Source organism: Molossus molossus, unplaced genomic scaffold (genome assembly GCF_014108415.1).
Source record: "Molossus molossus isolate mMolMol1 unplaced genomic scaffold, mMolMol1.p scaffold_m16_p_21, whole genome shotgun sequence".
Taxonomy (NCBI): domain Eukaryota; kingdom Metazoa; phylum Chordata; class Mammalia; order Chiroptera; family Molossidae; genus Molossus; species Molossus molossus.
The window spans coordinates 1,142,947-1,161,103 of record NW_023425357.1 but is presented as its reverse complement, the minus strand read 5'-3'; the positions used below and the strand labels follow the sequence as shown (position 1 = coordinate 1,161,103).

General features: G+C 49.0%; 1 protein-coding gene across 1 annotated transcript; it reads right to left on the bottom strand.

Moving 5' to 3' along the window:
• Positions 1–6,170: 6,170 nt before the first annotated feature.
• Positions 6,171–16,382, bottom strand: ZNF550 (zinc finger protein 550). Its single transcript, XM_036274567.1, has 4 exons — positions 16,332–16,382; positions 14,151–14,277; positions 11,842–11,937; positions 6,171–7,171 (listed from the first exon to the last, which is right to left on the bottom strand). Exons 1-4 carry the CDS (start codon positions 16,356–16,358, stop codon positions 6,171–6,173), a joined length of 1,251 nt encoding a protein of 416 aa, XP_036130460.1. The 5' UTR covers positions 16,359–16,382.
• Positions 16,383–18,157: the final 1,775 nt, after the last annotated feature.

Sequence of the window (18,157 nt, the reverse complement as noted above, 5' to 3'; positions counted from 1 at the left end):
GGTTGCCACCCGCACGACCCAACCAGGGCCAGGGACAAACTGCAACCGAGGTACATGCCCTTAGCGGGAACCAAACCCGGGTCTCTCTAGACCACAGGCCGATGCTCTAACCGCTGAGCCAAACCGGCCAGGGCAGGTGAAGATTTTTGAAAAAGGAGTGTCCAGAGTAATGAGAATTAGCCCTGGCCTGGTAGCTCAGTTGGTTAGAGTATCCTCCCTATACACTGAGGTTGAGGGTTTGATCCCTGGTCAAGGCACAAGAATCAACCAATGAATGCATAAATAAGTGCAACAACAAATCCATGTTTCTCTCTTTTTTTTGTTAATCCTTACCCAAGGATATTTTTCCATTAATTCTTAGATAGAGGGGAAGGGAGGGAGGGGAAAGAGAGAGAAACATTGATGTGAGAGAGACCCATCAATTTGTTGCCTCCTGCACAACCCCAACCGTGCCAGGGATGGAACTTGCAACCTGGTATACGCCCTTGCCCAGGAATCAAACCTGTGACCCTTTGGTCTGAAGGCCCACGCTCTAATCACTCAGCTAAACCAGTCAGGGTTTGAAGTTTCTCTCTTTCTCTCCCCTCCTTCCTCTAAAAGTCAATTAAAAAAACAAAAAGAGCCCTGGCCAGTTTGGCCAGCAGTTAGAGCATTGGCCTGCAGACCAGAGTCCCAGGATTGGTTCCTGCTAAGGGCACATACCTCAGTTGTCATTTGTCCCTGGCCCTGGTTGGAGTCATGCAGGTGGCAACTGATCAGTATATCTCTCTTACATCCATGTTTCTCTTCCTCCCTCTCTCCCTCCCACTCTATCTGAAGATAAATGCAAAAAGATGTTCTCAGATTAGGATAAAAAATGAATAAATGGCCCTGGCCAGTTTGGATTAGTGGATAGAGCATCAACCCGTGGACCAGAGAGTTACGGATTTGATTCCAGTCAAGGGTACATACCTCAGTTGCGGTTCAATCCCCAGCCCTGGTCCAGGTTGTGCAGGAAGCAACCAGTCGATGTGTTTCTCACATCAATTTTCTCTCTCTCCCTCCCTCCTACTCTATCTGAAGATAAATGGAAAAAAATATCCTTGGGTGAAGATTTTTAAAGAGTAACGTCAATTAAATGTGACATGCAGTGCTACACCAAGAAAAACACCAATGGATGATATTAGGATGAATGATAGCATTTGAATGTGGACTGTGGATTAAATAATAGTAGCTTAGCCCTGGCCAGTTTGGCTCAGCGGTTAGAGCGTCCGCCTGCGGTCCGGAGAGACCCGGGTTCGGTTCCCGCTGAGGGCGTGTGCCTCGGTTGCAGTTTGTCCCCGGCCCTGGTTGGTCGTGCGGGTGGCAGCCACTCGATGTGTCCCTTTCACGTCGATGTTTCCCTCTCTTTCTCTTCCTCTCTCTCCCTCCCACTCTGTCTGTACAAAAAATGGAAAAATGTCCTCGGGTGAGGATAAAATAATAATAATAATAATAATAGTAGCTTATAAATATTGAATTACCTGATTATGATAGTACTCTGATAATACAAAATGTGGTCTTAGGGAACATGCGCCAAAGGTTTCACTTGTATTGAGGCAGAATATTTCTGAATTAACTCAAATTGTTCTGAAACATACACATATAGAGAAAGAATGATAAAACAAAAGGTGCAAAACAAATCTGTTTAATATGGGTAAAATTTATACAAGAATGTGTTGTAGCCCTGGCCGGTTTGGCTCAGTGGTTGGAGTGTCAGCCTGCGGACCAGAGAGTCCTGGTTTCGGTTCCCACTAGGGGCACGTACCAACAAAATAAATAAATTCAGAGAGGAAATAATTAAAAAAAAAAAAAAAAAGAATGTGTTGTATTTGCAACTTCTCTCTCTCTCTTTTTTTTTTTTTGGTATGTGCCCTTCGCGGGAACCGAACCGGGACTCTCTGGTCCACAGGCCGATGTTCCAACTGCTGAGCCAAACTGGCCAGGGCTAGCAACTTCTCTATAAGTTTGAAACTATATGAAAAATTTTAAATGTAGAAGTCAATATGCATTTCACCACTTCATAGAAAATATCATATAACAACTCAGAAGATGCTTGGCATTTTAAATTTTATTAATTTTAATATTTTTTTAATTAATATTTTAGAGAGAGAGATAGAAACATCAATGTGAGAGAGAAACATCAATTGGCTGCCTTCTGCACACCCCCTACTAGGATTGAGCCCATAACCTGGGCATGTGTCCTGACCAGGAATTGAACCAGGACCTCTCAGTCCATGGAATGATACTCAGTCCACTGAGACACTCTGGCTAGGTGATGCTTGGCATTTTTAAAAAGTATAATGGATTTTCCTTAAAATCTTAGAAAGATTCTACTGAAAAATTGTACAACACACTCGATATAATGTTATTAAATATTTCCAAGTTCAAAGACAAAAGAAAATACAATATCTCCTCTTGTCCTTCACGTTATTCTAGGTTAGGATGGTGAACATACAGTATACAGGTGATGTATTATAGAATTGTACACCTTAAACCTATATAATTGTATTAACCAAAGTAACCCCAGTAAATTCAATTGAAGAAAACACATTACTCCATGGGGAATATTTAGTGCTGAATGGCAAGAAAAAATATATACATACATACATTAAATAAGAGGGAATTGCCCGGCCAGTGTTGCTCAATGGTTGAGCGTCAGTCAACCTATACACTAAGAGGTCGCCAGTTCAAGTACCGGTCAGGGCACATGCCCAGGTTGTGGGCCAAATCCCCAGTGGGGGGCATGCAGGAAGTGGCCAATCGATATTCTCTCTCATCAATGTTTCTATCTCTCCCTTTCCTGTCCTATCTCTCTAAAATCAATAAAGGAAAAAAACAACAACTTGTTCTTACCTCCTTAAAATACATACTAGAATAACATTATCCCTCAGTCCAAATATGAGCAGACTATTGATATAATTTGCCTGACCACTTGTCTTTTCCATAGAACTCATCATTCTAACAGTATATAACCTAATAATTTAGGAACATTGCTGACTGGCTCTTTCCCTCAACTAGAATCTAAGTTTTTTAAGGGCAAAATCATTTTAATGTTTTGTGCATGTGCATCTCATATACCTCATGTGCATCAGGTTCAGTACTCTCAAGAATGGAAATCATATTTTGGAGACAAAATCTTCAAGGTATTAAGAACCCAGCAAAGCCATGTGCTCAGTTTCCTTCTCTTAGATTTCACTGTACTCTGTACTAGACAGGAAGTTCCCTCCCTATTCAAGGGCAGGACCCATGTCTCAGTCACTGAACTGCCCCACTTCCCAGTATGCCCTGTGCAGGGTCATTTAGATGAAGGATGGAGGCCTCATGATACTTGCTGATCAAAGCTACAAGTACATAGTACATACAAGTACTATATAACACTTAAGGGAATACTGTGGAAAGAAGTTGAGGGAACAAACCCAAGGGTTTCCTTTATCCAGTGAAAAATGTCACTGCTTTGGGACAAACTGGGGCCCTGGTCCCAGGAATGGAAAGGACCCTTTGATGAGAGCTCAGATGTTTCTAAAACCCAGTGCCTCAGCCACAGGTACAACCCAGCTTTCATATATACCACCCTCCAGAGGATGGAGGAGTGTGGAGTTTTTAAGAGTAAACTCTTGCCCTGGCCGGTTTGGTTCAGCAGTGGGAGCATTGGCCTGCAGACCAGAGAGTCCCAGGTTCGGTTCCCGCTAGGGGCACGTACCAAAAAATAAAAAAAAAGAGTCAACTCTTTCCCAAAGAACAGAAAACTATGCACAGTGTCCTAAAAACAAACAGAATATAGAGCTCGTATTAACTTGAGTGTAGTCATACTGTGTGCACCACAAAAAAGGTGTGTGTCCATTACAAAAATGTGAAGTATGTAGTCTTTATAAAGGCTCTGAGGGCCCAGCTGGTATGGCTCAGTGGTTGGGCATCTACCCATGGACTAAGAGGTCGCTGGTTTGATTCCTGGTCGGGACACATGCCTTGGTTGCAGGCTCAATCCCCATTGGGGGTGTGCAGGAGGCAGCTGATCTATGTGTCTCTCTCATCGATGTTTCTATCTCTCCCTCTCCCTTCTCTCCCTAAAAATCAATAAAAACATATTTAAATAAATAAGGGCTCTGAGGAAGGCTCCAAATGGTAATCTTATATTTTTGTGTACAAGAATTTTTTTTAAACAAGAGTTCACAGTGATTATCTTGTGTAGTTTGAAAACTAGTCTCAAAGATAATTCCATAGAACGAATTTCAAATGACCACATCGAATGCCAGCACCAAGTAATGAGTCCATGGTGGCCACTGTGAAACCCACACAAACCTGACACCTGCCCATATATGTCTAGATTCTCTTGTTAAAACCTGGGATTGATTTATTTATTTATTTATTTATTTATTTATTTATTTATTTATTATTTATTTATTTATTTATTTATTTATTTATACATACCTGGGACTCTCTGGTCCGCAGGCCGATGCTCCAACCGCTGAGCCAAACTGGCCAGGGCCTGGGCATTTTATTTTGTAACAAAACTTCATACAAATGTTTATGAGATCGGACAATGAAAATCTTCCATGTGTATTTTTCTGAGTTAATAATGAATGTACCTCAGCTGTGTGTTTTACTTTATTGGTTTGTGGCAGGGGATTGGATATGCCATCCTCCACAGGACTACAGAACCTGAGACACTCTAGAATAGCGGTTCTCAACCTGTGGGTTGCAGCTCCTTTGGGGGTCGAACGAGCCTTTCACAGGGATCGCCTAAGACATAACAGTAGCAAAATTACAGTTATGAAGTAGCAATGAAAATAATTTTATGGTTGGGGGTCACCACAACATGAACTGTATTAAAGGGTCACGGTATTAGGAAGGTTGAGAACCCCTGCTCCAGAACGAGGAAAGAATTAGGCCCCATCTGAGAAGGCCACACATGCATAAGATGATCACCCTGTCAGAAGAAAATAAAAACAAGTAGAATAGAATCAAGAAGTGGGAGTGTTGGGCATTTAAACCACACCATCCCTGGCTGGTTTGGCTCAGCGGTTAGAGCATCAGCCCACGGACTGAAGGGTAGCAGGTTCAATTCCCAGTCAAGGGCACATACCTGGGTTGTGGGTTCAAACCCCAGCCCCGTCAGGGTAGTTCAGGAGGCAACCAATCAGTGTCTCTCTTTCACATTGATGTTTCTCTCTCTCCCCCACTATTTCCCTTCCATTATCTCTAACAGTGGAAAAATCTCTTCAGGTGAGGAGTAACAACAACAAAAAACAGACACAAAGCCCTAGCCAGTATGGCTGAGTTGGATGGACATCATTCCTTGCACCAAAAGGTCACTGGTTTGATTCCTGGTCAGAGCACATGCCGGGGTTATGGGCTTGATCCCAAGTAGGGGGCATGCAGGAGGCGCCAATGGATGTTTCTCTCACATTGATATTTGTATCCCTGCCTTCCTCTCTCTACAAAATAAATAATTAAATAAAAAACTGTAAGAGCTTGTTAAGAAAGTGGAAGTTTGTGAAGGCATTTTTCATTTACATTCTATGTCTCCATTCCCTCCTGCTTTAATTTTTTTTTTTCTTTTTAAAATAATGCCAAGATGGCTTTGTCATTGTCATTGTAAACCAAAGCAGAGCCTGTGGCTGAAGGTTTTTGTGATTCCTCAGTCATCACTGGGTCTATCTCCTATGTACTCTGTCACAGGGACAGCCAGGCCAAACTGTGTCAAATTCCAACATGACTCTACATGACAAGTGACATGTCACAGGCTTGCTCACAGTGATGACAATTATGTGGCTCCTCTGTTATGAATTCTCAGATGGCAAATAAGATTTTTTTCTTTGGCTAGACTGTCCTTATAGTTCTATTCAGGTGTCTCCCTAGTGAGCTTTGTGATGTTGACAGAGGTGGACCCACTGGTGACACGCCTTCTCTCCTTTCTCACGGATGGGGGTCTCCTTTCTCAGGGAGGGCTGAGCTGCCCCTGAAGGTACATTTGCTGCATTCACAGGGCTTCTCCCCAAGGGGACGACTCATGGGTTTCAGAGCTGACAAAAAACCCTTTCCAACCTTCTTTGCAATGAAGATTTTACTCCAGTGTGGATGCCCTTTGACAAACCACGGCGGAGCAGTGCGTGAGGCCTTTCTCCAGACCCAGCACTGGCAGGGCTTCCTCAGGTGTGGACCCGCTGGTGCTGCAGGAGGTGGGACCTGCGTTTGAAGGCCTTCCCGCACTGGCTGCACTGGTAGGGCGTCTCGCCCGAGTGGACGACGGAGTGCTGCAGCAGGTAGGTGCTCCGGTGGAAGGCCTTCCCGCACTGCAGGCACGCGAAGGGCCTCTCCCCAGTGTGCACCCGCCGGTGCTGCAGGAGCTCGGAGCGGCACCGGAAGGCCTTGCCGCAGGCCGCGCACCTGACCGGCTTCGCCCCAGTGTGCACGGCGCAGTGCTGCCGGAGGAGCGCTCTGCTGCCGAATGCCTTCGCACAGTCTCCGCACGCGAAGGGTCTCTCCCCGCCGTGGATCCTGTTGTGCCGGGTGAAGGTCGAGCGGTGGCTGAAGGCCTTCCGGCACTGGCCGCACTCGTAGGGCTTCTCCCCGGTGTGGGTCGGGTGGTGCTGCAGCAGGTAGGACCTGCGCTTGAAGGCCTTCCCGCACTCGGGGCAGGCGTAGGGCTTCTCCCCGGTGTGGATGAGGCAGTGCCGGACCAGGGTGGAGCTCTGGCTAAAGCACTTCCCGCAGCTGTCGCATTCGTAGGGCTTCAGGCCCGTGTGAACCCGCTGATGGCGAACGAGGTACCACTTCCTGCTGAAGCCTTTCCCGCACTGCTTGCACTGGTAGAGGTTACTGCCTGCCTGGAAGTGGGGGCCTTTCCCTGGTGCCCGTGGGTCACGTTCATGGGGAACAGCTCCCGGAGAGACCCTCTCCTGTAACACCCTGGAGTGCAGACTGCCCGCCGTTTCCGAACTGTCATTTCCAAGGCGCATTGTCCCAGGATGGGTCTCCTTGTGGAGGTCTTTCTCTGGCCTCATTTGCGAAAGCCCTTCCCGATCCTTGGCTTGCTCCAACCCTGAGTCCCCAGTGGATCCTCGAGTCAGGCTTCCCTGGAGCAAGGCTCCCTCACACAAACCCGGCTGAGTGGTGCTTCGCTCTCTGGTCTGACGTTTTGCCCTGTCACCTGAAGAAAATCCAGGGCACAAAGGGGGACTTTTAGTGACGTAACATAGAGAAAACACAGGCAACACTTAACTTCAGTGGGCAAGGGAGGATGAAAATAACACCTCTGGTATTTGCTGTCTTTTCATGTCTCAAAAACCTACATTTCCAATGACCTTTATGGTCCTTGCACCCTTGACACCATTAAAGGGAAAATCTGACAGTGGGCTGGACCAGGGGACAGAGGACCTGGGATGGAGACCCCTCCTCACAGTCCAGAGTAGGGGAGGGAGGGCAGTTCTGATACCACTGGGGGTGGGGGTTAGGAATATGCCCCAAGAACTGATGTCGATGTCTCTGGTGCTACATTGATTGGCAAGTGGTACCTAACAAGACTGGGAAGAAAAAGACACCTTGCCAGGGGGTGTTCCTGAGCTGGGTCCTGATGGAGAAGTCAAAGTTAACAGGGGGGGGGGGGGCACTGAGTTAGAAATGGAAGGAGGAAGCATGGGTAGATGCACCCTTGAAAGAGTAAAAGGGTACCATATACCTAGTGAAGCTGACATCAAGGGTTGCTTTCAGGAGCAGAAGAGAATAAAGACCCCAGAAGAGGGGGACAGAGGGCCCCAAGAGACGAATTTCTGCTCTGTGAGGCAGCATCAGTGTGCTGGTTAACTGAGGGCTCCAGGGCCAGGATGACCCCCACCCCCATCTCTGTCCAGTGAGCTGATCTTGGAGGGACGTCTCTAAGTCATACTTTCCTCATCTTAGAGCAGGAGTGGGGAAACTTTTTTCTGCCAAGGCCATTTGAATATTTATAACAGCATTCACAGGCCATACACAATTATTCAGTTAAAAATTAGCCTGCTGCCCTGGCCAGTTTGGCTCAGAGCGGTTAGAGCATCAGCCTGAGGACCAAAGGTTCGATTCTGGCCAAGGGCAGTGCCTCGGTTAAGGTTTGTCCCGGGCCCCCGTTGGGGTTGTGCGGGAAGCAGCCAGTCGATGTGTCTCACATTGATGTTTGTTCTCTCTCTCTCTCTCTCTCTCTCTCTCTCTCTCTCTCTCTCTCCCTCCCTCCCTCTCTCCCTCCCTCCCACTCTGTCTGAAGATAAATGTAAGAATATCCTCCGGTGAAAATTAAAAAAAAATGTAGCCTTAAAAACAATAAATTAATATATTAGCCAGCTAGTCCTGGCCAGTTTGGCTCAGCAGTTAGAGCATCGGCCAGTGGACCAGAGTCACAAGTTCAATTCTGGTCAAGGGCATGCAGTTCGATCCCAAGCCCTAGTTGGGGTCATGCGGGAGGCAACCAATTGATTGTTGCCTCTCACATCAATGTTTCTCTCTCTCTTTCTCCCTCCTACTCTATCTGAAGACAAATGGAAAAATAACCTCAAGTGAGGACTAAAAAAAAAAAAAAGCCCTGGCTGATTTGGCTCAGCAGTTGGAGCATTGGCCTGCGGACCAGAGAGTCCTGGGTTCGGTTCCCACAAGAGGCACGTACCAAAAAAATAAAAAATAGCTTGCTATATATTTGGTCAAACGTTTAATGAACTCACTCCTAATGTGATGGCTCGAACTCCTTCGCTTTGGTGAGGTGTTTTATGTCAGCTGTATTGATTTCAAGGGCCTCATATGGCCCATGGGCCAGATGTTCCCCACCCCTATCTTAGAACTGATGAGGAGCCCTGGCCAGTTTGGCTCAGCGGTTGAGCGTCAGCCTGTGGACCAGAGAGTCCCAGGTTTGGTTCCCGCTAGGGGCACGTATCACAAAAAAATTAATAAATACAATAAAAAAAAAAGAACTGATGAGGAGAATCAGTTTCCCAGGCTGCCATGAAGATTAAAGAGAAAATACCTGTAAAGCAGTCAGCATCTTTCATGAGTGTTCACTAAACTGGGGGTCTTTATCCTTGTTCTTTGTGATGGTAATTTTACATGCTGAGTGTGATTAACATTTAAATCAGCAGACTTTTCAGAAAACCGGACTGCCCTTCGTAATGTGGGTGGGCCTCAGCCAATCAGTTGACGACCTTAGGACTAAGCCCCGCAGGGAGGGAAGGAATTCTCCAGACTCAAAGCCTGCAACGTCCACTCCTGCAGCATACTGGCCTGCCTTGCAGACTTTGACTTTGCTTAGCCCTCACAATCACAAGAGCCAACTCTTTAAAATAAATAAAATACATACATCCTGTTGCTTCTGATTCACTGGAGGACCCTAATACAGGGTGGGGCGAAAGTAGGTTTACAGTTATCCATTTGGAAAATACATAATTAGTAAGTAATAACACAACTAATAGTCCTCACAACTGTAAACCTACTTTTGCCACAGCCTGTATGTTCTTCTCATTGTTGCACTGGGCAGTGAGGACGACAGCAGTGACATCAGCCAGAGGCATCTTGTTCTACAAGCCAAGAACAGCGGCTTCAGTAGAAACCAACCCTGCCAACACCTTGATCTCGGACTTCCAGCCTCCAGAACTGTTGTTTAAGGCAGGCACACACACGCCGAAAAAAAAGTATATGCCCTGGCCAGTTTGGCTCAGCAGTTAGAGTGCTGGGTCATGGGTTCAATTCCAATCAAGGGCACGTACCTGGGTTGTGAGTTCGATCCCCGACCCCAGTAGAGGCCATGTGGGAGACAACCAATCGATGTGTCTTTTCACAATGATGTTTCTCTTTCTCTCTTTCTCTCCCTCCCTTCCACTCTTCTATTTTTTTTTTTTTTTATCCTCACCCAGGGACATTTTTGCATTTATCCTCAGACAGAGCAGGAGGGAAAGAGGGAGGAAGAGAGAGAGAGAGAGAGAGAGAGAGAGGAACACACTGAGTGGTTGCCACCCACACGACCCCAACCGGGGCTAGGGACAAACTGCAACCGGCTGTCCTTAACAGGAAAGGAACCCCAGGCCTCTCTGGTCCGTGGGCTGACGCTCTAACTGCTAAGCCAAACTGGCCAGGGGCCTTCCGATTTTCTTTTCTTTTTTTTTTGGCACGTGCCCCTAGCGGGAACTGGACCCAGGACTCTCTGGTCTGCAGGCCGACACTCCAACTACTGAGCCAACTGGCCAGGACTCTTCCACTTTTCTAAAAAAATCAAAGAAAAAATATCCTTGGTTGAGAATTAACCAAAAAATAATAATTCAGGAGCAGAAAGAAGAAGCACATCACCTTTATTTATTAATTTATTAAATGTTTTTATTGATTTTTTGTTTTTTAGAGAGAGAGGAAGGGGGAGAGAGAGAGAAACACTGATGTGAGAGAGAAACATCAAAGAGCTGCATCCTACACATACCCTGACTGGGGATCAAGCCTGCAATCTGGGCATGTGACATAACTGGGAATCGAACGCACAACCTCTCAGTGCACAGGACAATGCTCAACCATCTGAGCCACACCAGCCAGCACCTTTATTTTTAAAGTGACGTTGATTATGTGCTAAGACACCAGCGACTGAGGAAGGGATGAGGATTTGGAACGAGTCTGAGTGCTGCAGGAGCTGGTGCAGGAAGGAGCTGACCAGAGGCATGTGCAGATGGGCCAGGGAAGTCTCTGGCATCATCCAGGCAACAGAGGACAGATGAGAGTGGTAGAGGTGATGAGTTCAGGAGACACAAAGTCAAATGGGCAGGACTGGGGATGGATGGTTGTTGGGTTCGATGAAGATGGAGATGTTGAGGTGTTGCCAATCTTATCTGCTTGGATGGCAGCACGGACCCTGAACTGAGGCTCTGAACTGAAGGTCGGGGAGGAGTGGGCATGCTCACGAGTGTCTTCTAAGACATGATGAGCCTCTGAGACACTTACGTGAAGGTTCGGGGTGGCATCTGGAGTGGAGGCTGGTGGTGGGGCTGGCCAAAGGCACACACAGGCTGGCTGAGGGCCAACAGAGGGGACAGCCTCACTGCGGATGACTCCAGCTACACTCACAGCACAGATGTGGACCAAACGTCACCTTGGTGTTTCTCAGGCAAGTAGGACAGGAAGATACACTGCAAGGGACTGCTTCTGAGTGTCCGATGGACCAATAGGAGGATGGAGGAATGGATGGAGAAGGAGGGAAGGAGAGGGATAGAGTACATACACTGTAGATAATACTTTCAGGGGGAAGAAAGGCCCTTTTTCCTGAGTCCAGAAAGAAATGTGTGGAATCACTATCACTCACGATTAATGTAATTACACGGTTATGGAAAGAGCTGACTTCTGTCCAGGCACTGAACTAACACCTCACTACAGGCTGAAGCCACCCAGTCGCACAGGAAGGGTCATCACTAATTTTCTGAGAGCGGCTGAGATGATATGAACCCAGCCCTCTGGCTCTGCTCCCTGGGCACACAGCTCACCACATCCCCAGTGCTGAGCGCCCAGATGTGGCCACATGCCTATAGCTTCTTAGCAATGGGACGTGTGGGAATGGGGCATGTGTGCAAACCAGGTGTGACTCTCCCTGCCCATCTCGTTCCCCCTCCATCAGCTGCAGCATAGTGGAGTAACCTCAAAGCTACACGTTGACATTAGAAATCACCAGGATCTCCAAAGAGTGGTGTGGTTCACAGCTCACCTGCTGATGCACACTCTACCTTGATGGGAGAGAAACAACCAGAACCCCCAGGAGGTCACAAAGAGTTTCACGCAGAAGTTCAGAGGCAGTGGTCTCCTGAAGGCTGCCGTGACCCTACCGTTGGCTCCTACCTGGACAGGAGCTCCTTGAGAGGCCTCTCTTCACTGTCCACAGCTCCTGCCCATGCTCCAGCAGGTGGGTCAGCTCGGGCTTGGGAACTGGATGACCTGTTGATGGAGAAAAACCAGATATGGGTGTTGTGCAGAGAAGACTGGAACCTCTCCATCCTGTCTGGGACTTCATGACAGGGACAAGACCGTGAATGAAGCTGCTCCTAAAATGAAGAAAATGTGTGACCTGGACACCAAGGGCACAAATCCCACCCTTGGGTTGCAAGTCTTGTAGAGGGTGGTGCTATCTGCCTGCACACCACTGCCCTTGAACTTCAGCAGTCAAGACCAACATAGTGCACATCACTGCCACACAGCCATGCCCCGGGAAGGTGAACCCACTACCTAATCTAACCCTCTGCTTCTCAGACACCCCGTGCTTCCAGCTAGGGATGCCAGATTCCAGATTCCAAACTCAACCAAAAGAAACACAATCTCTTGGCGTGAGGCCTAGGCATTGGTATCTGGGAAACCTCCTCAGGGTTCAGAGAGGACTGAGAACTCTGGTGGAAGTCAGTGGACGGATGGCATCCCTGGTCGTCAGGGATCTGAGGTAGGCGGGGAACCTGAGCAGGATCCTCATCTGAAGAGAAAGCTGGTGGTCCTATGCGGGAGGAAAGGGCTGAGCCAGGGTGCCCGCTGCCTCAGTCACTGCTGCAGCCTCCTACACCCCTGCCCAGGCGCAGCAGATTCTGGTCCAGGGAAAGGGGCAGAGAGAACCTTCATGTCCTTTTGTTACATGCTGCCAAGTATATCTCAACAGAGACCGGAAGGTTCTGTGCAGAAGTCCATGGCTGAGTTACCACGACCCACTGACGTCTCAACTGGTGGATTCCGATCCACAGCATAGGATCCATTCAGTCGCCCACATGTGCTTGTGCCTGGCATGGACCTCAGGGAGGGGGCAGGACAAAAGGTGAATGGGAATGAGCTCATTCCCACCTCAGGGCCTTTCCTCCTGCTGGTTTCTCCACCTGGAGCCCCTCCTCCACCGCCCCTCCCCCTGAGCCCTGCTCCAGTGTCTCTTCCTCAGATGCCTTTTCCAAGCACCCATGATAGGCTGTGACCCCCTGATTTTATACTCCTAAATTCCCCTTATTTTTCCTTCTACAGCTCATCACTATTCATCTGAGAGCTCATGCCAACCTTCCCAGCACCCACAGTGTGCCATAACTACTGATGGTTTCTCTGTAACACTGACCCACTTTTTATTGTTCTTAAGTATTTTAATTTAAAGAGAACCCTGTTTTGCTCTGGCAAATGAGAAAGGTCGATTTTACATCCCACAGTGGAAGGTTACCATCAAAACAACAATGAAATCAAAACAGTGCCACGAAGCCCCAATGAGCTCACGCAGAAGCTCAGGGCTGTGAGCTGGAGCCTGCCCGCTCCGTGAAGAGTAATTAGCCACGAAAGATTCGGCACCGATGAGATGAGACTTTCTCTGGACAACAACCAGCCAGCCAGAGAAGGTGTAAGGACTGACGTCCACAGGGCATCCACTTGTGACATCTCATGACATTCCTATGCACCTTCTAAATCATCTGTGTGGCCCAGGCCTCAGGAAACATGATGATTGTGTAGACACTAGGGGCCTTCATATCGAAATTGTATTGTTTTTTGTTTTTTTCTCTTTATTTTATTTTATTTATTTTTTTCAGATAGAGAGGGAGGGAGAGAGGGAGAAAGAGTGAGAGCAAAACATCGATGTGAGAGAGGCACATCGAGTGGTTGCCACCCACATGACCCCAACCAGTGCTGGGGACAAACCACAACTGAGGTACGTGCTCTTAGCGGGAACCAAACCCGGGACTCTCCAGTCCGCGGGCCGACGCTCTAACCTCTGAGCCAAACCAGCCAGGGCCCAAAATTGTGTTGTTTAGAAGACCCCTGGGGGCACTGATGACAAATGTCATGTGGGAGTCTGCCTGACTCATTCTCTCTTCTGAAAACAGCCCATCACCCACAGCCTTGCTAACTGGGAACACTTGACCCAACCAGGCTGGGCCAGTCAGTTCCCCTGCTGTGGAATCTAGAGAACAGACCTCAGACTGATGCCTGAGTGTGCTGGCACTGGGGTTCGGGGTCAGTGGCATTGTTTCTACCCCAACAAACCCTGATGTAGACACAGGCAGACTAGGCAGGAGGAGGAAGGACCAGGAAACTGCAAGGGGTTTTGTGGGGCAAAGAGAAGGTGGCTTTTGAGATCTTCTTGACCAGCCAGAGATTAACAGTGGGGTCCCCCACAGGGGCTAGAGGCGAGCAGTTACCCAGTGAGACCAGGAGCCTGCAGGTCTCCAGCATCACCTTCCGGTACAGAGTCCTCTGAGCAGGGTCCAGCAGTTCCCACTCCTCCCTGGTGAAGGTCACAAACACATCCTTGAAGGCCACCGGTACCTAGAAAGTCAAACACAGTAGCATCATGTACCTTGGGGTTGTTGGATGAGATCAGAGCCCAGCACTCAGTGACTGGTGAAGGTGCAGAGACACAGGCCTGAATCACTGAAGTCTCCCAAGGACCAAGCTGTGCGTTGGGCTCAAAGAGGAGGAGGATGCGGCCTCTAGACAAAACACAGTTGTGACTGACAGAAAATCCTCCCCTGGGGTACCTACTGGAGATGAGGTAGATGATAGCATTTCCATAAGGACTGTGGGGCAGATGGTCTGGGACGTCATAGGGACAAAGTGAAAGTTATGATGACAATTTCCACAGTGGAAACAGCAGCAGCCGAGCCACCCTGGTTCTCACCATCCACCTGCCCCAGGTGATGGCCTCACACACCAGGGTAGATCATCCCCAACTCTGGAGCAGACTCACAGGATTGCATCACATCACTTCTCTCAGCCTTGAATTCCACCTCAGTGCAGTAATCATGCCACTTCATCAGGCATTTGTGAGAACTAACGAAATGTTCACATGAAAAACCTGCACAGGTAAAGTTCAATGTATTTTGTAACTTTTACTAATCTTCCCACAGCCTGTGAGGTACATGCCATCATCACCTTCATGTCACAGTCAGTGGCCTGGGGCTCAGGCAGCTCTAGAAAGTCACCCACAACCTCACAATGAAGGAGCAGAGGTGGGATTTAAACCTCCAACAAAAGATAACAAAGAGCTGGGGTCAGGTTGGGGCCAGGGGAACTTTAGCCAGAAGTAAAACAGCCTAAGAGGCAACACTGACACACAGAAAGGGTTCAGAGAGACAGCCCTGCAGAGACCTGGGGACAGTGCAAGGGCAAAGCTGCAAAATGGGCAGGAGTTTGGCAAAACCGCTTGGGTGGGTGCCCTGAGCCAGGGAAGAGGAGGGTGGAGGTAGTCACAAGGGCAGATCCAGGAGAGCCCTGCAGGTTACGATGGGCAGTTTGTGTTGATTATAAGAGTGATGGGAGCCCCGGAGGGGGAGACTCATTCATTCATCCAACCATTTATCCAGTAACTTTTACAAGCCCAGGTCGTTCTAGTCTTGGCATAAAACATCAACAGGAGCTCACCTTCTGGGCTGGAAACAAAACCTAAAGAAGCAACTAAATAAATGAGCAAGACAACGTCTGAGGGCCCTAAAAATTCCACAGACAAGAAAATAAGGGAGAAGACTGAAGAGATTACAGCCACCCCCCTGCTTTTAAATCCTGACTAAAGGATTTAAAAAAATATGTTTTTAGCCCTGGCCGGTTTGGCTCAGCGGTTGGAGTCTCGGCCTTCAGACCAGAGAGTCCGGGGTTTGGTTCCTGCGAGGGGCACGTACCAAAAAAAAAAAAAAGTTTTTATTGATTTTTTTTTACAGACAGAGGGAGAGAGAAACATAGATCATCGCTGCTTCCTGCATGCCCCCTACTGGGGATAAACCCCGGCATGTACCCTGAATGGGAATCAAACCGGGATTTCCCAGACCCTGGGACTGACAATACACTGAGCAACACCAGCTGGGCTCAAGGATTTTTTAAAAATTGACTTTTAAAGAGAGAGAGAGAGAGAACATGGATGTGAAAGAGACACATAGATTGGCTGGCTCCTGCACGACCCAACCGGGAAGGGATGAAACCTACAACCCAGGTACTTGCCCTTGACCGGGAATCGAACCGGAGACCCTTTGGTCCGTCTCGGGGGGCTGACTCTAACCGCTGAGCCAAACCGGGCAGAGCAGTAACCCTATTTTATACCCAAGAAAACAAGCTCAGGGTAGCAAGGGGCTTGCTCGCTCAAGGTCCTGGTTGGAGCGCGGGACCCACAGGGAGGCTCCCCTGGCTCTCGCTCCTCGGGTGCACGCGGCGTCCCCTTCGGGGCAGAAACCGGATCGACCCCCTGCAGCCACGGGCCTGGACGGCGACCCTGAGCCGAGAGCGACCGCATCCCGGGGCTCTGAGACCTCACGACCCGGACAAGACAAGGCGAGAAGTCACCAGACCCCGCCGTGGGGAGCGGGCGGGAGCCCTGGGAGCCGTCCACTCACCTGCGCCGGCTCGGTCGGCACAGCCATCGAGGGCGCCGGGGTCCCCGCAGGCTCGGCCAACCGTCCACCAGGTCCCGGAGAGCGCGGCGGCGCCGCCTCGCCGCCCTCACCCCCTCTGTACCCACAGACCCGCCACGCCACCGTCGGACATCCACCCCTACGCCAGAAGCCCCGCCCCTGCCAAAGGACCGGCAACGCCCATTCCGTCGACGTCATCTGACTGGTGCGCACAGCCCTCTGGGTAATGTAGTTCTCCTGCATTTGGCCTAGCGAGGGACGCTATGCCCCTTCTAGGAGCTAAGGAATCCAAGGCGGGGGAGGGAAGCTGGGAAAGAGCTTTAGAGAGGCTCCATGGAAGGCTTTTCGGGTATTTCTCAAAGGGGTTACACTCAGATTTTGCGGTTGTTTTCTGCCTCTTGTTATTTCAGAAGCTTTCAATGCAGTAGGTGGACACACTGCTGTAAATATTAGAACCGTATTATTTTGCTGCCTGAACATCACTGTCCAATGGCCTGGGGACTGGCGCCAGGCAAAGTGCTCGACCATTGTCTCGCTTGCTCAGCCTTGTCTCCCACCCTGAACAGCCTACCTCGAGCTTGTAGATTAACTCCCATCTTGCTCTTATCGATTCACATTCCAGAGGCTTCATGCATAGCCCCCGCAGGGCCAAACCCTAAGGGACAAATTCCAGATACAACAGGCAGATATAAGACACAGCCCCTACATTGAGCGCGGCTTCTAGGACTCGACCCCCAGAGTCTGTGAACCCGCCCGGAGTGTACCCAATAAAGCCTGATCCCTGTTTATTCGGCTGATTGGCTCTCCAGTCTCTTCTCTGTTTTATTCCCCCCCCCCCCCCTGATTCCTTACAATCACCATAAAAAAGGCTGTGAGCATCCCTCCCAAATGACCAGCTGCACCAGTGTGGTCAGGCTGGCTCCTGACACAAGTTCCCTTTTTTGTCCTCCCCTTGACATAGTGACATTCCAATGCCCCAGGGAACTCCCCTCATGCCATTTCTTTGGGTGTGCCTCCAACTCCCAATAATGACATTTTTAGGGGTCCTCTTCCTCTGGGGCTCTCCTCCTGCTTGGTTGAACCCCATCCCTGGGCATTCATCCCATCTGGACCCCTGCAGTGGGGTGTGGTGTCCTTATAAGAGGCCCCCAAATGTTCCCTTGCCCCTTCTTCCAGCTGACCAACAAGGAGGCTATCAGTGAACCTGGAAGAGAGCTCTCACTAGACGCCAAATCTTTTGACACCTTGGTCTTGAACATTTAGTCTCCATAACTGTAAGAAGAAAATTTCTGCTGTTTATAAGCTACCCAGTCAAGGATATTTTTGTAGTTTTTTGCATTTATCATCAGATAGAGCAGGAGGAAGAAAGGAAGAAAGAGAAACATCAATGTGAGAGAGACACATCGAGTGGCTGCCACCTGCACGACCAAAACCAGGGCCAGGGACAAACTGCAATCGAGGTACGCGCCCTTAGCAGGAACAGAATACAGGACTCTGTGGCCTGTGGGCCGACACTCTAACCGCTGAGCCAAACCAGCCAGGGCAAGGATATTTTCTTTTCTTTCTTTTTTTTTTTTTATCCTCACCCAAGGACATTTTTCCATTTTTTGTACAGATAGAGTGGGAGGGAGAGAGGGAAACATCGATGTGAAAGAGACACATCGAGCGGCTGCCACCCGCACGACCAACCAGGGCCGGGGACAAACTGCAACCGAGGTACATGCCCTTAGCGGGAACTGAACCCGGGTCTCTCCGGACCGCAGGCGGACGCTTCAACTGCTGAGCCAAACCGGCCAGGGCCAAGGATA

Bases quoted from the DNA above. Each gene is read 5' to 3' on its own strand.
- ZNF550 (XM_036274567.1), bottom strand. From the start codon at position 16,358: ATGGCTGTGCCGACCGAGCCGGCGCAG. The intron at 14,278-16,331 runs GTGAGTGGACGG...TTGACTTTCTAG, and splicing joins TGCCGACCGAGCCGGCGCAG to GTACCGGTGGCCTTCAAGGA. The intron at 11,938-14,150 runs GTAACTGCTCGC...CTCCATCAACAG, and splicing joins CAGGCTCCTGGTCTCACTGG to GTCATCCAGTTCCCAAGCCC.